Raw genomic sequence first — 20,622 nt, 5'->3', positions numbered from 1 at the left:
GAATGCCCTGTCACAATTGGGGGTCCACTCAAAAGGGTCAGGGTCCTTCCCTTTAATTGTTCATACAAGGGCTTAGCACCTAAGCCAAAGTTGGCGATCCATGTACAGCAGAACCCGGCCATCCCTAGGAACCCCCAGAGCTGTTTTCTCATACTAGAGGGGGCCATCTGGCAAGCCAATTCCTTCTCCTTAGATAGTGCCCTGTGTGTTGCCGAAATTTCAGCTTTCCTGTGCACCGATGCCGAACAGAAATACGGAGGCAGAGATTTTGGAGGAAGAGAGAGATGGCTTTAGTTTTCTTGCCAGGAAGAAGGGAAGACACAGTAGGCTAGCACCTCAAGAACTGTGGCCCCCTGTCTTGGGGAATTGCGGAGGGTCTTATAGGTGGAACTTGCAGTCCAAGATAAGTGATAAGGAACAAAGTGGTGAAGGTCTTGCATTCTTCTTCTTGCAATATTTTAAAACAGTCACTGCTGCTGTCAGGCAGCCTGGTAATTGGGTCCATTCATCTCTGGGTTATCTGTGACCTTCTTTCTGAAATGTAAACAGCTACAAGGGGTAATTTGCTACAAGAGAATGCAGAGAGTAAATGCCAGGTGCAGGGTACAATTCCTATGGAATCAGAGAGTAATTAGTTTTGTTTAGCTTTGTGAAGGACAAGTCTAGCTACAAGTGTTTGATTGTAGTAACAGCTCAAGAATAAACAAGATTGCTTAACTCTTTCAGGCCTGTATATATACAGCTGTTTCCCCAGCCTGTTCATTGTAGCTTATTTTCCTTGTTTATCAGAAAAATCTCATTTCTATTTTTGCTGCAACATGTGCCCCTTTTCTGTTATAAATCCTAAGTATTCTACCCACTGGAGGGAGATCTGGACTTCTTGCTTTGAAACTTTATATCCTTTCTCAGCCAGATGATATGAGGTGCTAACTGTGTTATGGTCAGAAAGCTCTTTGGTGGGGCTGGCGATTAGAATGTCATCCACATATTGAAGTATATTTCGCTCTTCTAACTCAAGATCACTAAGATCTTAGGCTAAAACCTTTACGAAAAGGGTGGGGGCAGTTTTTAAGTCCCTGGGGCAGAACCTTCCAGCGCAATGATTGTTTTCTAGAGCTGTAGAGATCCTGCCCTTCAAATACAAAAATCTATTGAGATACTGGGGCTAAGGACATACAAAAGAAGGCATCTTTTTAAGTCTAACACTGAATACCAGATCCTCTCAGGGTTTGGGGTAGAGGGTAATGTGTACTGGTTGGGCACCAGGAGTGAATTTCCTCCCTAGCTTCATTTACTACTTGGAGGTCCTGAACTAGCCAGTATTTCCCATTTTTTGGATTTTTTTTTACCAGAAGAATAGGAGTGTTGCAAGGGGACTGACAGGATCTAAGAAGCCCTTGTTTGAGTAGCTTTCTATTATAGGCTTTAATGCCCACTAGGGCTTCTTTGGTTTAAGGGGTATTGCTTTTTACTTGGGTGACTGTGGTTGGGTCACAGCTTGACTATGACTGGTGGTGCCCTCCTGGCTCTGCCAACAGTATGGGCTCTGTCGTGGGCCCATACTGAGGGGTTAATCCCCTCAAGGTTAATTGGACCATTATTATTGTCAGAGGGCAGTAGCGCTAGGGCTACAGAATAGAAGGTGGTCTTGGGTATTTCAGTGATAAGGTTTTTGTCTCTGAGATAAATTGTAGCTCCCAATTTATATAGTAAGTTTCTTTCTATTAGAGGAATTGGGCATTCCGGGATATATAAGAAAGAGTGAGATAACATTTTTCCTTCCAAAGCGCACTGAAAGGGCTCTATAAAATTGCACTCCTGTGGCTTCCCTTCCACTCCCATGATCTTACCTTTATCTTTGGTCATTTTGCCTTGTCGAATGTTCAAGACCAAGAAGGTGGCCCCTGTGTCAACTAAAAAGTCAACCTTTTCACCCCCTATGGTCAGGGTCAGCTGAGGCTCCTCAGGGGTAATTTCCAGGGTGCTCTGAGGAGCGCCTAGGCCCCTTCAGTTCTCTTCTTTTATGTGCGCAACCAGTGAGGTTGGGCCAGGACACAATGGTCCACCTAGTTTCCTTCCGAGACATTTGGGGCATTCTCCCTTCCGATGACTCTCCTCTGTGCAGTTTGCACACTGATTGGTTTTAAGCCCTTCTCTCCACTGTGGGCGTGGTCTTCGAAATGCGGGGGACTCATCAATGTCACAGGGTCCCTTGGGGGGCCGTCATTCCTGGGAGGTCGATTGACCCTGAATCGCTAAAGCCAGAATACTGGCAGTTCATTCTGCTCGTTTATCTTCCTTTGCATTCGCCTCCAGATCCCGGTTGTTGAACACCCGAAGTGCTGATTCCACCAGCCGGGAAGTGGGCATGGTGGGCCCTCTCCCCAACTTTTGTAATTTTCTCACAACGTCTGGGGCCCTCTGGGACTTAAGAGTGGCCTGCCCTTCCAGTGGCTTCAGATTATATTTGCGTACACTTGGAGACACTCCCTTAGGCACTCAAGGAAGGCTGAGGGATTTTCCTCTGGTCCCTGGATGGCTCCCTGTACCTACTTCAATTTATGGGTTTCTTCCCCGCTAAGCCCTTAAGCATCAAATCCCTGAAATGTGTGAGGTTCTGCCAACTGTTTTCCTCTTGATGATCCCACCCAGGGTCCGTGTTGGGGATGGCTGGGGCTCCAAGCTATTATACAGTGTGCCCTGCATACTTTTGATTGGTCTTATCCACTTTCTCCCTTGCATTAGTTATAATCAGTGCCTTTTCTTCCCCAGAGAATAAGATATTTTAGGAGGGTTTGGACATCCACCCAAGTGGGGAAATGAGAGTGGAATATTCCCCAGACTAAATTAAGGACTCCCTCAGGGGTCTTCCCATAAACCCTGGGATTGATCCTTCTAGTTGTATAGATCTGAGAAAGAGAGGGGTACATACATGGTGGTCAGCACCCCCCTCTCCATTGGGGACCTCCCAAAGGGGGAATAGCTTACTGATTCAGAGTTCTGGTACTGAACTCTGTGGGCGTTCATTGGACTAGTTCCCGGGGGAGGAAAACTGAGAGAGAATGAGATTTGAACTAGCCTTGCATTTTTTATGGAGGCCCTTGTTTTGGCTAAGTGCCATGAAACATTGTACATGGGGATCTCATCTCATTTTTTTAAATGCTGGCAATAGAGATCCAATTGAAAAATAGTATTACAATTTAGCGAGCCATTAGTCGACCAACTTTCTCCATCTGCCAGTTTATATTGGGGCTACATGGTGTTGCAAAAGAAAATAAGCTGTCTCTTTGGTAGTGGGCAGTACTCGAAGAATTTCCCGTTATGGAGAATGCACCCTAGCAGCAGTTTCACCAGGACAGAGGCTTGGTTACCCATAATGGGGAGTCCTTATTTCTGGTCTGTTTCCAGCTTCCCAGTGGCCTCTTCCTAGGGTTGGTAGCAACACAGATCCCACAGGATCTGGCCCACACCAAGTTGTCTAGGCACTCTAACTGAGATCTGAACCAATCTTCATAGGGGCTGGAAGGGGAGATGCTGTCTAAGAGGGCCCTACTTATAAAGTCCCCTCTAAGTTAGCAAGTAGACGTTCCCAGGCCTACTGTGGGACTGTAGGAGATACCCAGTGTAGGTGAGTGTTTTCAGCGAGCAGTCCTCGGAGATAGGGTAAAGGAGGAATGGGAAATAAGCGTTCTCTAATCAGATAAATTGCTCGGAGAGCCTCTCTGGCAGTCAAGGAGGCTTGTTCAAAAAGGGCTTGACCCTGCTTGGTTACAGGCAATCAAGCAGGGAGACCGAATGCCCATTTGCAATGTGTGCAGTTCTCTATACTCTCAGCTGCAAGGACCCAAGGACTTTGGATGATTTGGGTGTCCTCTTCCTCCTTCTCTGGCTAGATGATAATTTTCCGGAAAAATGGCAGAAATAAGATTTTTAAAGGGCTTGTGTCTCAGAGGAAGGATCCCCTAGGGATCTGTGATAGAGGGTAATGGGGAGAGACCTACGCAACAGAGCCATATACCCTGACCCAGGATGGCAAGTTAGGGCAAGACGAACCAATACAGAAGATGTGCTTTTGGATTTTTGACTATATCCTAGAGTCGGGAGTGCTGCAGGGGTCAGGGCTGTGAGTGCTTTACAGTGCAGTGTGCCAACTTACATGGACATTTGCTTCCAGCCAGCAGGATACCTAGTGCTCATCTACCCTGGTCCGTCACCGACTTATCCTTTCACAGGAGTCTTCCAGTGGAGAGCGCCCTAGTGGCCTTTAAGTGCTCGACCCATGCCCACAGTTGTGGCAAGTATTTCCAAGAACGTCAGGGCAAACAAGACCACACAGAACAGAGGTTGAAGTTTCACCCTTATCAAGAACAGAGACTAGGGCTTACTTTGCACACACAAAACAAAGATGTTCTTACCATGTGGTGGCCTGGAGGGCTTCCATCCAGTCCATTCAGGCAACCAATTGTCCAATCTCGCCTCCCCTGTTATCAGAGCATTGGCTCAGTTTAGACAACCAACCATCCAGTCCAGTCTTCTCGGCAGAGGTCTGGCTCCAACCAAGTGGGCAGGATCCTTTCCCTTAATTAGCCAACCCCTACAACCACCATTGGCCTTATCGACTGAAGTGGGGTCAGCGCCCCCTGTGTTGGGCATCGCCTGGACACTACACCAATATGTAGCAAGTATCCTTGGAGATGTGCTGGGGTAGGGGGGGTCTTAACCTGGGGAGGACCCCACTTGATTCTTGGCTGCTTTTTGATCTCAGGCTTAATTTAGTAGCCTTCACTGGCTCAGGGATCCAGAATTGGAGCAAACTGGCCAGTTATTTAACTTGCCTTGTTGGCGAGTAAGCCCTGAGTTACCAGACGGAATGGGCCCCCCATTGGACACGAAAATTTGTTACCGAATTAAGTCGTATGGACCCTGCCCCAGCCCTAGCCCAGTGGAGGCTCTCTGCCTTGGCAAGGGAGGGGTTTTTTTCTGTTTGAGTTCAAGTAGGCAAATAACAAAACCCAAGCTGCAGTTGACCCAGCACAGTCTTTATTCAGTGGCCAAAGAATGGAGAAGTGGGAACTAAGTTCACAGATCAAATTCTCACCCAGCTGGTGAGAGGGGTTTAAAGAGTAAAGACAACGGAAGGAGGAGTGAGGCGAGCTATGTGGAGGCATATGCAATAGTCTACGGGGAAGGGGCGGGGCTTTTTCTGAGGGACTGGGGTGCCACCCCCTTTTTATCCTTTTTTGGTCCTTAATGTCAGGTCCTGGCCACCAATAGGTGTGTCATTTAATATGCTAATGTAGTAAGATGAGACTCAGGGTGTGTTGGAGGTCAGATTCACTGCCCTATTGGTCCCAGCTGGTTCCATCTTTTTTTTTTTTTTCTTTTGTGTGTGTGTATAGCTTCCTTTTCTTTTCTCTGAACCCTTCAAGTTAAAAATTTATGTGCACTCCTGCTAACGGTGGGCGTTGGTGGGTTTTGAGCAAAGACCTGGAGCAGCTCCGGCAACAGAGGTACTCACCCCACCCCTACCCCTGCCCTAGCCAGACCTGGAAGAGGGGAGTGGAGGGAGCAACCCCATCCCTCTTAGCTCAGCAGCTAATCCCCCCTCCCTAGCTCTGTCCCTGGGGGTTGGGGCCCTCATTCCAAATTGTGTACCAGAAGCAGCATCCTCACCCCTTCCACCTCAAGGAAGGGACTGCCAGGGCTTGCACCCTTGGCTGTAGCCAGGATAGAGGCAGATGGGCAGGAAAGGCCTGGTGACATTAGCACTCCTGAGCCATCGGACTGGGAGTTTAAAGCATCCCTCCTTGTCTGATCTGTAGCTGGCCCCTCCCAGCCTCCAGGTCCACCGTAGGCTGAGCCTGCCTTCTAGTATCTATAGTACCTTTACCTCTGCCTAGTTTCTTTTAGGCACAGTCTGGCTTCATACATGCCTCTGGTGTGGAGCGGGTGCCCCTGGGCCTGAGAGCTGTCCTGCCCAGGGCAGGCAGGACCTGAGGTGCCCTGCTCACATGTGTCTGGTAGGACACGTCTGTGCTTCTCGCCATCACTGTTATTGGGATCACTGTGCTCCTGTTGGCCCTGAAGAACAAGAATGTAAAGAAGAGGCGTCCTATCACCTTACAGCACCCTGAAGCCAAGTTCCTGCTGCCCCTGACTGAGAAAGAGGTGATGGGTCAGGCCTCCTCCTCTGCTGTCAGGGGCAGGACGGGGCGGGGGTGGGGGGCGGGCGGGGGTGATGTGAGAGGAAGACAAAGCGGTGGGGAATGTGTTGGCTGGGGAGGCCAGGGCAGTGGGATGGGCATTCCATGGCTTCTAGTTTGCTCCCCACTGCCACTGTCTGTGCATGTGCGCTGGGAGCTCCTTTCCCAGGCATCTGAGCTGCCCAGCAAAGCTTCCAGAAAGCTGACAGAGCCTGCCTCTGTTTTCTGTTTTATTAGCAAATCAGCTACAACACTCGGAGGTTCCGCTTTGGACTGCCCTCGCCGGACCGTGCCTTAGGGCTTCCTGTAGGTGAGTGGAGTTTGGTGTCATCACCAGGACCTGGGCCTTGTGGGCACTCTGCCTCCTAACAGAAACTCGGCTGAGGTGTAGAGGTTGCCCTGCTACCTTTCCTGAGCCACATAAGCTCATAAAGAGGTAGGGAGATAGGCTTAGGGACAGTCCATTCCCTTTCTCATTGTTCCATTGGGGCTGACACAAAAGCGGTATCTTAATGACCATTGAAAAGAACTGAGTCTAGAGTCAGAAGGTCTAAGATCCCATTGCCAGCTCCTTGCTGGGCAATCTTAAGCAAGTCCCTCAACCTCTCTGAGACTCTGTCTATGACATGGGGTTTCCCAGGCCTGTCTGCTACTTGCATTGTTGTGAGAATTAAGTGACTGATGGATGTGAAAATTCAGAAACTGTAAAGTGCGGTGCACTTAGGACGGATGGGAGGAATTGATGTTCCCCTACTGTCAAGAGAAAGGCCCGGAAGGTTTGGAGGGGCAGGAGGGGGTTGGTGCCCTTCCCCTCCAGTACGTGGATTCTCAGCAGGGGCCTCAGACTCATGCACGAAAGGAGGGACCCGTTGTGGATATGAGCCCTAGCAGTCCTAGAGTTCCGAGTTATCCCGTTTCTAATCTGTACCACCACCACGTGGCTGAGTCAGTCTTAGCGCTCTGCTAGGCCCACAGCCTGGAGCTTTGTGCTGCTTGCCTTCCTGGTTGAGATCCTCATCCATAGCCTACTTGTCCTGGGTGCATGGGACAAAAGCTTGATGTCACCTCTTCAGGTGATGAAATTACCCACTAGGCAGCCAGCCTGGCCCCTGAGCCTCCTTGCTGCTTCCTCTGTCCCGCTTCATCCGTGAGAGCTGGGTGTCAGCCTGCCTTCCAGCCCTCTGCCTGGCTGGTGAGACCAGCCCTATTGGCAAGAAGGCTGAAGAATAAAACCTCTGAGAAATAGAATTTCTTAGAAACTGTCATGACCCACTCTCTCCTCAGCCCTGGTGTGGGCAGTGCACAGTTAGTGCACAAGGTAATTTAGAGGGTTCTGGGAGAGTCTGCTATGGAGGCTCGGAGATTGCTCATGCTTGCCAGCCTTGCTGAAACGAAGCTGGTTAGAGATGCCGTCTGCGGGACCAGCCGGGCAGCCCCGTTTTCTCTGAGGTTGCTGCCAGGCCAGGCCCAGGTTGGCTGCATCTGAAAGAGTCTCTCTAAGGTTTCCAGTATCAGATGAGTTCTCAGCAGTAGCTGGCCCCTCCCAGCCTCCAGGTCCACCGTAGGCTGAGCCTGCCTTCTAGTATCTATAGTACCTTTACCTCTGCCTAGTTTCTTTTAGGCACAGTCTGGCTTCATACATGCCTCTGGTGTGGAGCGGGTGCCCCTGGGCCTGAGAGCTGTCCTGCCCAGGGCAGGCAGGACCTGAGGTGCCCTGCTCACATGTGTCTGGTAGGACACGTCTGTGCTTCTCGCCATCACTGTTATTGGGATCACTGTGCTCCTGTTGGCCCTGAAGAACAAGAATGTAAAGAAGAGGCGTCCTATCACCTTACAGCACCCTGAAGCCAAGTTCCTGCTGCCCCTGACTGAGAAAGAGGTGATGGGTCAGGCCTCCTCCTCTGCTGTCAGGGGCAGGACGGGGCGGGGGTGGGGGGCGGGCGGGGGTGATGTGAGAGGAAGACAAAGCGGTGGGGAATGTGTTGGCTGGGGAGGCCAGGGCAGTGGGATGGGCATTCCATGGCTTCTAGTTTGCTCCCCACTGCCACTGTCTGTGCATGTGCGCTGGGAGCTCCTTTCCCAGGCATCTGAGCTGCCCAGCAAAGCTTCCAGAAAGCTGACAGAGCCTGCCTCTGTTTTCTGTTTTATTAGCAAATCAGCTACAACACTCGGAGGTTCCGCTTTGGACTGCCCTCGCCGGACCGTGCCTTAGGGCTTCCTGTAGGTGAGTGGAGTTTGGTGTCATCACCAGGACCTGGGCCTTGTGGGCACTCTGCCTCCTAACAGAAACTCGGCTGAGGTGTAGAGGTTGCCCTGCTACCTTTCCTGAGCCACATAAGCTCATAAAGAGGTAGGGAGATAGGCTTAGGGACAGTCCATTCCCTTTCTCATTGTTCCATTGGGGCTGACACAAAAGCGGTATCTTAATGACCATTGAAAAGAACTGAGTCTAGAGTCAGAAGGTCTAAGATCCCATTGCCAGCTCCTTGCTGGGCAATCTTAAGCAAGTCCCTCAACCTCTCTGAGACTCTGTCTATGACATGGGGTTTCCCAGGCCTGTCTGCTACTTGCATTGTTGTGAGAATTAAGTGACTGATGGATGTGAAAATTCAGAAACTGTAAAGTGCGGTGCACTTAGGACGGATGGGAGGAATTGATGTTCCCCTACTGTCAAGAGAAAGGCCCGGAAGGTTTGGAGGGGCAGGAGGGGGTTGGTGCCCTTCCCCTCCAGTACGTGGATTCTCAGCAGGGGCCTCAGACTCATGCACGAAAGGAGGGACCCGTTGTGGATATGAGCCCTAGCAGTCCTAGAGTTCCGAGTTATCCCGTTTCTAATCTGTACCACCACCACGTGGCTGAGTCAGTCTTAGCGCTCTGCTAGGCCCACAGCCTGGAGCTTTGTGCTGCTTGCCTTCCTGGTTGAGATCCTCATCCATAGCCTACTTGTCCTGGGTGCATGGGACAAAAGCTTGATGTCACCTCTTCAGGTGATGAAATTACCCACTAGGCAGCCAGCCTGGCCCCTGAGCCTCCTTGCTGCTTCCTCTGTCCCGCTTCATCCGTGAGAGCTGGGTGTCAGCCTGCCTTCCAGCCCTCTGCCTGGCTGGTGAGACCAGCCCTATTGGCAAGAAGGCTGAAGAATAAAACCTCTGAGAAATAGAATTTCTTAGAAACTGTCATGACCCACTCTCTCCTCAGCCCTGGTGTGGGCAGTGCACAGTTAGTGCACAAGGTAATTTAGAGGGTTCTGGGAGAGTCTGCTATGGAGGCTCGGAGATTGCTCATGCTTGCCAGCCTTGCTGAAACGAAGCTGGTTAGAGATGCCGTCTGCGGGACCAGCCGGGCAGCCCCGTTTTCTCTGAGGTTGCTGCCAGGCCAGGCCCAGGTTGGCTGCATCTGAAAGAGTCTCTCTAAGGTTTCCAGTATCAGATGAGTTCTCCGCAGGAAGCTGCCACAGGTGTTTATTCCTGGGTATCCCTGGTTCCCAGCCAGGGCATAGCCAGAGTCATAGAGCCTGTCGTTTCTTTTTTTTAATTTTATGGAAATACAGTTGTTTACAAGGTTGTGTTAATTTCTGCTGTACAGCAAAGTGACACAGTTATACATATATATATATTCTTTTTCATATTCTTTCCCATTATGGTTTATCACAGGATATTCAGTATAGTTCCCTGTGCTATACAGTAGGACCTTGTTGTTTATCCATCCTAAGTCTGTCCTTTCTTAACCCAGAGCGTTTGCACCTCAGGCTTCGGGGCCCCTCAAAGACTGGGCTTTGCCCCTGCAGCGCCCCCTCCTCCTTTTCCTCCTTCCCTCCCTCCTGCCCTTCTCCTCACCCGTCTCCCTGGTCTCTGCTCTGTCTGCATATGCTCTCTCTCTGTCCTGTGCTCACACAGCTTCTACCCGCTCAGATACTCTGGCTCAGAACTTCCTCTTACCTTTGTCTCTTGGCATCCCTTTTTTTTTAAAATTTTTTTTTATTTTTGCGTTACGCGGGCCTCTCACTGTTGTGGCCAGGCTCAGCGGCCATGGCTCACGGGCCCAGCCGCTCCGCGGCATGTGGGATCTTCCCGGACCGGGGCACGAACCCGTGTCCCCTGCATCGGCAGGCGGACTCTCAACCACTGTGCCACCAGGGAAGCCCCTTGGTATCTCTTGATTGCAGCTTCTGCCCTCACCACTAATTGCCTTAGTCACTGAAGTCTCCCATGTTGGATGCAGCAGAAATCTGAGTGGCCTAGCCCATCATGTGACACTGGATCATGGAGTCATGATCCACAGGTCTCTGGCCACCCTGGTCTGTTCATGTCTACCCTGGAGGGACAGAATTACATGGTTCAAAGCTTCACTGCTGCCCTTCAGCAGAGCCATGGGCCAGGGAGACACAGTGCTGCTGCCGGAACTCATGGTCCATGGATGTCTAAATCCTGGAGCCCTGCATACCTGTGAGGCCAGGCCTGCTCCATGCCAGGGGACAGGATACAGATGAGGGAGCTGTGATTCATTCATAGACCCCAGTGATACATACAGTTTAGGAAGAAATGACTTTACGAAGGCAACATATTTTGCTTTAAAAAGGAAACACTTTTCTGTAACTTTTAATGCTCAGCCTCCAACTTTAATTAGCTCTTCCTGCCCCACAGAGCACTTTGACACGGTAAGCCTGCACTGACAGTGGGCTTCCTGTGTGTGAAGCTCACAGCTACGCTGTGATGGAGTCAAGGCAGGTATATGGGGTGAAGTGACTTGTCCAGGCTTGCACATGGAGTGATAAGGGCAGGCCTAGGATCTAGGCATCCTGGACTTGGGCTCCTTCCTTGCTTGGCCCTCCTCCCATGCACCCTGTCGCGCTATGCACCCCCTCTGCCGCCATAGCTCAGTCCTTTAGAGAAATCCTTGGTCCTGTTTAGGCTGGCCCTGCTCAGTCTTAACATTTGGTGCCTTTTCTGTAGGTAACTATGTTAATCTCTTGGCCAAAATTGATGGTGTGTTGGTGGTCAGGGCTTACACGCCTGTGTCCAGTGATGAGGATCTAGGCTTTGTGAACTTAATTATCAAGGTAAATGATGCCTGCCATGTCCAGCTGCCTCACCGTCACAAGCTTGTTCAGGGTGGTGGGTGGAGAAGGGGCACGTGCCCTGGACAGGGCTTCCCAGCGGTGTCATTTAACAGTGAAGCTGTTGACCTAGTGAAGTCTTCAGGTGTTGCTTTAGAGCAACCGTGAGTGCAGAGGATTTGCTCCTCATGGTTTCTGGTAGCAAGTGTATGCTTGAGTTGTGTGTGGCTGTGGCCTCGGGGCTGAAGCTGTGAAAACCATGCTGCCTTATTTTTCAGATCCACTTCAGAAATGTACGCCCTAATCATCCAGAAGCGGGGAAGATGACTCGGTACTTGGAGAACATGAAAACTGGGGACACCATCCTTTTTCAAGGGCCATCCGGGCGCCTGTTCTATCACGGGTCAGGTACTGGGGGGTTCACACTGGGCCTCCAGCTAGGAGGAGGAAGATGCCTATGGTTGTTCCATTGTTCTAGAAAGCTCCTCAGATTTGAGTCACACGGACTTGTCCTTGAAGTCTTCATACATTCATTCACACACCCACTTTATGAGATCATAAGCTCCATGAAGGTAAGGGAGTGATTTGGTGTTTCCTCGTCACTGTATCTCCAGCACAATGCCTGATGCACGAAAGGCACTTGCTGTTGCTGAAAAATGGAGGATGGGTGGATGGATGGATGGAATGCACACTCATCCGCTTGCTCACATGCTCATCACTTACTCATTCGCTGCTGTGGGTGAGCGTGCTGTGTGACACTCCATGTTAACCTCAGCCTGCCTTCCTTCTTCCTCAGAAGAAAAGGTACAGTTATTCACCCAAGGATGCCCAGGCTCTACTCCCACTTTGGGCCCCGGTGGGCCAGGGCTGGGTAAGGAGGCCACCCTGGCTTGCTCCTCTGGTTTAAAATGGCATAGCCACTCCCTTAGGTGGACTTGCTTCCTGGGAGGCCCGAGGAACTCAGTTTTTTGCGGGCTCTCAGTCAAGAGCCGTAGACATCAGAAGTATCCTCTGCGTTTTCAGGGAAGTTTGCGTTCAAACCATACAAAACGAGTGAGCTTGAAAATAAACCGGTCCATCACCTGGGAATGATTGCTGGGGGCACAGGTAAGAGGCTACTGGGGGCTTCATCCACAGGGTGAGCCCTGAGACCTTTCTGACTTTGGAGTCATTTGGTCCTAGAAGGGGTGGTGTGAGAGATTCCTTCCCTGGCCCTTTGAGATGGGGATGCAGGGTCAATGACAGGTCTTGACACTGACCCTGGACACCCTGCTCCCCTTAACCAACATGGTGGCCGCCCCACGAGCCCCTGGAGCCTCTAAGGTGAGGCTGGGGGCCAGGCTGGGCAGGCCCACACAGGACCCAAGGGCTCCTGGATCCTGTTCAAGCCTGATGCTCCCCATCCCTTGAAAATGAATGCCTGAAAGATGAGAACAAACGTGTAAGGAGAACTGCAACGTGCCAGGCACCGTAACGGGCATTTTTTAAACTATCACATTTACTTGTCATTAAATCTGTTTTACAAATGACACTGAAGAGCCCAGACAGGTGCCTGACTCACCTTAGTCAGACAGTTAGGGAGCTAGACGTGAAATGCAGTCGTTTCAAACCAGTGCTGCCATGTGAAAATGAGAAGTGCTTTTGATGGATTGTTGTGTTAGAAGGGAAAACCAAAAAAAATGAAGGGTGGTTCTGCCCTTTGAGTTCTGGGGACAGAAGTGAGAGAAGTAATCGGGGCCAAGGAAACTTGTGAAGCTGCTGCAGACCAGAGTCGGTGAGCACCAGTGGGGGAGGGAAACCCGGCCTGCCTGCCAGCTGTGTTCCAGGGGTTACGCCCATGCTGCAGCTCATCCGCTGCATCACCAAGAAGCCCAGTGACAAGACCAGGATGTCCCTCGTCTGTGCCAACCAGGTCAGTTCTGCTGAGTCAGCCTTGAGCGAGGAAGGAATGTTCCACTGTTTGCTGAGCTGGCCTCTGCGTTCTTTTTCTCCCCACTCACCACAGTCATGCTGCTCGGGTGCCTGCAGCTATGGGAGGGCTCACTGGGCTCAAGTAGGGCTGCTGGCAGCCATAGAAGCTGAGTCCAAGCCTGTTTTTCCGTTTGTTTTTGTTTTTTTAACTCTGTCTCCCCAAACAACCATAAGCACTAAGCTTTCCTTCTTTCTTTAATATATAATTCTACGCTTCTCCCAATGTAAGATCATAGATGCCTTGCCCTTACTGGAAATTTCAGAAAATACGGAAGCATATAAATAATTTACTTCTTTTTTTTGTTTGCTCTATACGTTGCTATATATTCACAATTATATATATATTGTTTTTCATTTTTAGTTTTTTTACTCAACATTACCACACAGGCATTTTCTTCTCATTAAAACTCTATAAATATTTTCATCAGTTTATATATCAAGTCGCACCATCATTACTAAGTCTCCTCCTCCATTCAGGTTGTTTTCAGTTTTCGCAGTTATAAATGATACAGTGATGGATAATTGTGCCTAGGCTTAGATTATTTTGTTAAACAGAATCGCAGAAGTGGAATTGTTGGGACAAGGGTCGTGACGAGTTTTACGGTCCAGGTCTTGTGTGCAGCATCTCTGAGCCTGCAACAGGTCTTTTGGCTTTGTGCACTTTCCCCAGCGGAGGCTGCAGCCTCTGTCTTCCTCTGCTGTAGCTCTCCAGTGCCGTAGATTATATATATCGTGTCATATATCACTGCCTTAGACGCCCGCATTCCCTGCAGGAGATCCTGGGCCAGTCCGGTTTGCCTTGCCTGGCGCTCAGAGTGGATGCAGGAGCTGGGCTGGGATCCCCAGTGTTCAGACACAGCCTTCCAGCTGGAGGGCAGTCACCCAACGCCTCCCTCCACAAGAGGGTGTTTGCTGTGTCGGAGCCTCAGCAGAACTCTTTGGCCCAGAGTCTGCAGGGAGCACTCAAGCTAGAGTGAGGTGGCCGGGGTGGGAACGTGCTGACCTGTGTGCTGAGTCTGGGGAACAAGCAGGACGCCCTGGAGGGGTGAGGCTCGTGTTGCTTCTTTTCTAGACAGTAGAGGAGATCTTGGTGAGAAAGGAGCTTGAAGAAGTTGCCAGAACTCACCCAAAGCAGTTCAACCTGTGGTACACCCTGGACAGGCCTCCTGTTGGTAAGGCCCCCGTTGTCCCCACCGTGGGTCAGCTCCAACCCTTGACCCAGTCAGGGGCCAGTCCCTGGGTTGGTTGGTTCTGGGCTGGGTGGCTGAGGCCTTGGACTATGTCTCTACTTGGGAAATGCAGGAATTTGAGGGAGAGAAGATTTGGGATGACCTGCTTGTAAGGGCGGTAGAGGGGTGTCCGATATCTCAGCGGCACTCCACGCACTACTATGAACGTCAGGGGGGACCCTGAGGCCCCGGGCTACCCTGAACACCCACTCCACACGGCATCCCACAGAGCCATCACTCACACTGCCTCCTGTATGTCCACTGACCCTTTCACCCTGCACCCCGCACCTCACCTAGGACCGCAGTCCTCATAAGCTGAGCCCCGGCCGCACCCCACAGAACCCTCACGCTGGCAGACTGCCTCTCCCACCCAGCGCTGAGCTGTGCCTGCCTCGTCATACAGCTCACTTCCCAGCAGAGGGCGCCACCCAAACGAGCCAGTCCCCAAACAACCACAGCACCCTCTGCCCGGCACAGCTCCTGCTCACGGCCTCGATTCACGGCCTCGATTCACGCCGTACCCGGGTGCAACGGTGGCGTTCACCCGCGCCGGTGCTTACAGCAGGCAGACACCAGCCGGGGACTCAGAGCCCCAGCAGTGAGCCTGGGGCCTGGGGTAAATACTGAAAAGGGCTCTCTGGGCCCCCCACGTCCTCTACTCCCAGCTTTCTGCGGAGAGCAGTAGTGCAGATGTCTAAGCCTTGGCGAATAGCCTTGTGTTCCTCTTCCCAGCTTGAGGGAGGGCGGGCAGGGGGCCTGGGGTCAGGGATACAACCTGGCCCCCGCAACAGCTTTTTTCTGCTTAATCTCAGGCTGGAAGTACAGTCAGGCTTCATTACTGAGGACATGATCAAGGAGCGTCTCCCTCCTCCTGGGAGGTTCTCGTTCATCCTGGTGTGTGGCCCACCACCCCTGATCCAGAGAGCCATGCACCCTAACTTGGAGAAACTGGGTTACACCAAGGACGTGACACCTACTAATGCCTCCTTTGCTCTTAGCAAATTTGCCTGGTCCCGTTCATGTTTCACAGTGAGCTCAGCTTCACCATGTTATACTGGGAAGTGTTCAAAAGTCCCTCGTAATGCATCTTTGTGTACGCTGGCACCCCTTCCTCTCAAAAGTAGCTTCTAGGCCTCCTTGCTTGAAGAGGCTTGAAGGAATTCCATTTCAGTATCTTTTTCCATAGTTTAGTGAAATAAAATTCAGTGCAAAGCAGATAGCCATTGAGTGTGGCTCTGTGGGGGATCTGCTGGACAGGTAGAAGGCCTTGGCCTGCCCCACATGTGAATTGGCATCTTGTGTCCTTGCGGGGGGGGGGGTCACAATGGTCAAAAATACTGGGTCAGAACTCCAGGAGAATCCAAGGGGGGTCGTGTCAACTCCCAATTTCTCTTTGACCCCTCTTTCTAGAGTGTTGTTTTTAAGGTCACACCTATCAGAGGGCTCAGGCACCCTCCATGTGCACTCTTTCTTCTCTTGTAGGAGACCCTTGAAATGGAAATGGTGTTAAAAATACACATCAGGGCAATAGTCAACGTGGGCTCCAAGAATCCTGGAGTCCCTGCACTTTACACCACAAATGGAGGTAAGGGGTGCTTCTTTGTTAAGGATCCTCTAAATGCCAGGCCCAATTCTGGTGAGGTCAGGTAGGGGTGGTTAGTACAGAAGCTTCTGAACTTGCAAACAAAATTAGGTTCCTGAGGCTATTGCTTAAATCGTTCATATTTATTGCAAAGGGTATAAGTGTTCACTATCACCATCTGTTGTTCGTGGTCAGGATGACATGCTGTTGCTTTGTTATCTGTGCCTGGATAAAACCACTTATGCTCTTGAATTTTTTTAATTACTTCTGCTCTTGGAGTATAGTTGATTTATAATGTTTCAGGTGTACAGCAGAGTGATTCGGTTGTGTGTGTGTGTGTGTATATATATATTCTTTGTCAGATTCTTTTCCATTATAGGTTTTTACAGGATATTGCATATAGCTCCCTATGCTATACAGTAGACCTTTGCTATTTTATATATAGTGGTGTGTATCTGTTAATCCCAAATTCCAAATTTATCCCTTTCCTCCCTTTCCCCTTTGGTAACCGAAAGTTTGCTTTCTGTGTCTGTGAGTCTATTTCTGTTTTGTGAATAAGTTCATTTATATCGTTTTTCTAGGATGCACATATAAGTGAGATCATATGATATTTCTTTCTCTTACTTCATTTAGTGTGTTGCTGCAAATGGCATTATCTCATCATTTTTATGGCTGAGTAATATTCCATTCATCTGTTGATGGACATTTAGATTGCTTCCATGTTTGTCTTGTGTAACTAGTGCTATGAACACTGGGGTGCATGTATCCTTTTGAATTAGAGTTTTCTCCAATATATGACTAGGAGTGGGACTGCAGGAACATATGGCAACCCTATTTTTAGTTTTTTGAGGAACCTCCATACACTTCTCCATAGTGGCTGAAGCAATTTACATTCCGAGCAACAGTGTAGGAGGGTTCCCGTTTCTCTACACCCTCTCCAGCATTTATTATTTGTAGATTTTTTGATGATGGCCATTCTGACCAGTGTGAGGTGGTACCTCACTGTAGTTTTGATTTACATTTCTCTAATAATAATTAGTGATGTCGAGCATCTTTTCATGGGCCTGTTGGCTTTTTATATGTCTTCTTTGGAGAAATGTCTATTTAGGTCTTATGCCCATTTTTTAAAATTTTTTGATATTGAGCTGTATGAGCTGCTTGTATATTTTGGAAATTAAGTCCTGTCGCACCATTTTCAAATCTTTTCTCCCATTCTGTAGGTTGTCTTTTTATTTTGTTTATGGTTACCTTTGTTCTGCAAAAGCTTTCAGGTTTAATTAGATCCCATTTGTTTATTTTTGCTTTTGTTTCCTTTACTCTAGGAGACGGATCCAAAAAAATATTGTTGCGATCTATGTCAAAGACTGTCCTACCTATGTTTTCCTCTAGGAATTTTATAGTATCTGGTTTTACATTTAGGTCTTTAATACGTTTTGAGTTTATTTTTGTATATAGTGTTAGAGAATATTCTAATTTCATTCTTCTACATGTCAGTGTCCAGTTTTCCCAGCACCATTTATTGAAGAGACTGTCTTTTCTTGATTGTCTATTCTTGCCTCCTTTGTCATAGATTAATTGACCATAAGCATGTGGGTTTATTTATGGGCTTTCTATCCTGTTCCATTGATCTATGTATCAGTTTTTTTTGCCAGTATCAAACTGTTTTGATTACTGTAGCTTTGTAGTATGGTCTGAAGTCAAGGAGTGTGATTCCTCCAGCTGCATTCTCCTTTTTCAAGATTGTTTTGGCTAGTCAGGTTCTTTTGTGTTTCTGTATGAATTTAAAAATTTTTGTTCCAGTTCTGTGAAAAATGCCATCAGTAATCTGATAGGGATTGCACTGAATCTGTAGATTGCCTTAGGTAGCATGGTCATTTAAACAATACTGATTCTTCCAATCCAGAAACATGGTATGTCTTTCCATCTATGTCGTCCTCAATTTCTCTCATCAGCCTCCTATCAGTTTTCACAGTACAGGTCTTTTGCTTCCTTAGCTGGGCTTACTCCTGGTTATTTTATTCATTTTGTTGCAGTGGTGAATGGGATTATTTCCTTAATTTCTCTTTCTGATATTTCATTGTTAATGTATAGAAATGCAACAGATTTCTGTGTATTAATTTCGTATCCTGCAACTTTACTGAATTCATTGATGACTTCTAGTTTTCTGGTGACACCTTTAGTATTTTTTTTTTTTTTTTTTTTTTTTTTTTTTTGTGGTATGCGGGCCTCTCACTGTTGTGGCCTCTCCCGTCGCGGAGCACAGGCTCTGGACGCGCAGGCTCAGCGGCCATGGCTCATAGGCCCAGCCGCTCTGTGGCATGTGGGATCTTCCCGGACCGGGGCACGAACCTGCGTCCCCTGCGTCGGCAGGCGGACTCTCAACCACCATGCCACCAGGGAAGCCCTTGTATTTTCTACGTATAGTATCATGTCATCTGCAAACAGTGACAGTTTTACTTCTTCCTTTCCCATTTGGATTCCTTTTATTTCCTTTTCTTCTCTGATTGCTGTGGCTGGGACTTCCAAAACTATGTTGAGTAAAAGAGGTGAGAGTGGACATCCTGGTCGTGTTCCTGATCTTAGAGGGAATGCTTTTAGCTTTTCTCTGTTGAGTATGATGTTAGCTGTGAGTTTGTCATATATGGCCTTTATTATGTTGAGGTATGTACCCTCTATGCCCACTTTCTGGAGAATTATCATAAATCGATGTTGAATTTTATCAAAAGCTTTTTCTACATCTGTTGAGCTGATTACATGGTTTTTATTCTTCAATTTGTGAATGTGGTGTTTCACAATGATTGATTTGTGGGTATTGAAAAATCCTTGCAGCCCTCAGATAAATCCCTTGATTATGGTGTACAATCCTTTTAATGTACTGTTGGAGTAGGTTTGCTAGTATTTTGTTGAGGATTTTTGCATCGATGTTCATCAGCAATATTGGTTTATATATTTTTTTGTGATATTTTTGTCTGGTTTTTGTATCAGGGTGATGGTGGCCTCATAGAATGAGTTCAGAAGTGTTCCTTTTTCTCCAATTTCTTGTAGAATAGTTTCAGAAGGATAGGTGTTATCTCTTCTCTAAATGTTTGATAGAATTCACCTGTGAAGCCATCTGGTCCTGGACTTTTGTTTCTTGGGAGTTTTAAAATTACTGATTCTATTTCAGTACTGGTAATCGGCCTGTTCATATTTTCTATTTCTTCCTGGTTCAGTCTTGGGAGATTGTACCTTTCTAAGACTTCGTCTGATTCTTCTAGCTTGTCCATTTTATTGGCACATAATTGCTCCGAGTAATCTCTTATGATCCTTTGTATTTCTGTGGTGTCAGTTGCAACTTCTCCTTTTTCATATCTAATTTTATGGATTTGAGTCCTCTCCCTTTTTTTCTTGATGAGTCTGGCTAAAGGTTTATCAATTTTATCTTCTCAAAGAACCAGCTTTTAACTTCATTGATCTTTGCTATTGTTTTCTTTTTCTCCACTTATTTCTGCTCTGATCTTTCTTTCTTTCTTTCCTTCTACTAACTTTGGATTTTGTTTCTTCTTTCTCTGATTGCTTTAGGTGTAATGTTAGGTTTATCTGAGATTTTTCTTGTTTCCTGAGGTAAGCTTGTATCACTATAAACTTCCCTCTTAGCACTGCTTTTGCTGCATCCCACAGGTTTTGGAATGTTGTGTTTTCATCTTCCTTTGTCTCCAGGTATTCTGATTTCTTCATTGATCCATTGGTTGTTTAGTAACAACCTCCACGTTTGTTTTTTACAGTTTTTTTTCTTGTAGTTGATTTCTAGTCTCATAGCCTTGTGGTTGGAAAAGATGCTTGATATGATTTTAATTTTCTTAGATTTACTGAGATTTGTTTTGTGGCCCAGCACATGATCTATTCTGGAGAATGTTCCGTGTGCATTTGAAAAGAATGTGTATTCTGCTGCTTTCAGGTGGAATGCTCTATAAATATAAATTAAGTCCATTTGGTCTAATGTGTTATTTAAGGCCTGTGTTTCCTTATTGATTTTCTGTCTGTATGACCTGTCCATTGATGTAAGTGGGGTGTTGAGGTCCACTATTACTATTGTTACTATCAATTTCTCCTTTTATGTTTGTTAGCATTTGCTTTATATATTGAGGTGCTCCTATGTTGGGGGCATATATACTTACAATTGTTATATCTGCTTCTTGTATTGATCTCTTGATCATTATGTAGTGTTCTTGTCTCTTTTAACAGTCTTTAAAGTCTATTTTGGCTGATCTAAATACTGCTACTCCAGGCTTCTTTTGATTTCCATTTGCATGGAATACCTTTTTCTCTCCACTCCCTTTCAGCCTGTGTGTGTCTCTAGATCTGAAATGAGCCTCTTGTAGGCAGCAAACGTGTGGATCTTGTTTTTGTGTCCATTCAGTCACTCTGTGTCTTTTGGTTGGAGCATTTAATCTATTTACATTTAAGGTAATTATCGATATGAATTTTCTTATTGCCATTTTGTTGTTTTGGACTTATTTTTGTAGGTCTTTTTTCCCCCTTCTTGGTTGGCTCTCTTGTGACTATCTTTAGTGTTATGTTTGGATTCCTTTTTCTATTTTG

General features: G+C 47.9%; 1 protein-coding gene across 1 annotated transcript in view; it reads left to right on the top strand.

The window, feature by feature from the left end:
* Nucleotides 1-20,622, top strand: part of LOC103074517 (NADH-cytochrome b5 reductase 2) — a 40,351-nt gene that overhangs the window by 11,824 nt on the left and 7,905 nt on the right. Inside the window, 12 exon segments of the mRNA XM_082931164.1 lie at nt 6,025-6,168; nt 6,441-6,509; nt 7,939-8,082; nt 8,355-8,427; nt 11,156-11,262; nt 11,538-11,667; nt 12,283-12,366; nt 13,086-13,171; nt 14,303-14,402; nt 15,272-15,280; nt 15,283-15,488; nt 15,942-16,044. Of these exon segments, the coding sequence (XP_082787290.1) occupies nt 6,025-6,168; nt 6,441-6,509; nt 7,939-8,082; nt 8,355-8,427; nt 11,156-11,262; nt 11,538-11,667; nt 12,283-12,366; nt 13,086-13,171; nt 14,303-14,402; nt 15,272-15,280; nt 15,283-15,488; nt 15,942-16,044 (1,255 nt within the window).

Source organism: Lipotes vexillifer, unplaced genomic scaffold, assembly GCF_000442215.2.
Source record: "Lipotes vexillifer unplaced genomic scaffold, Lipotes_vexillifer_v1.1 scaffold61, whole genome shotgun sequence".
NCBI lineage: Eukaryota > Metazoa > Chordata > Mammalia > Artiodactyla > Lipotidae > Lipotes > Lipotes vexillifer.
The sequence above is the reverse complement of the archived record's forward strand: the minus strand, read 5'-3'. Positions and strand labels throughout refer to the sequence as shown.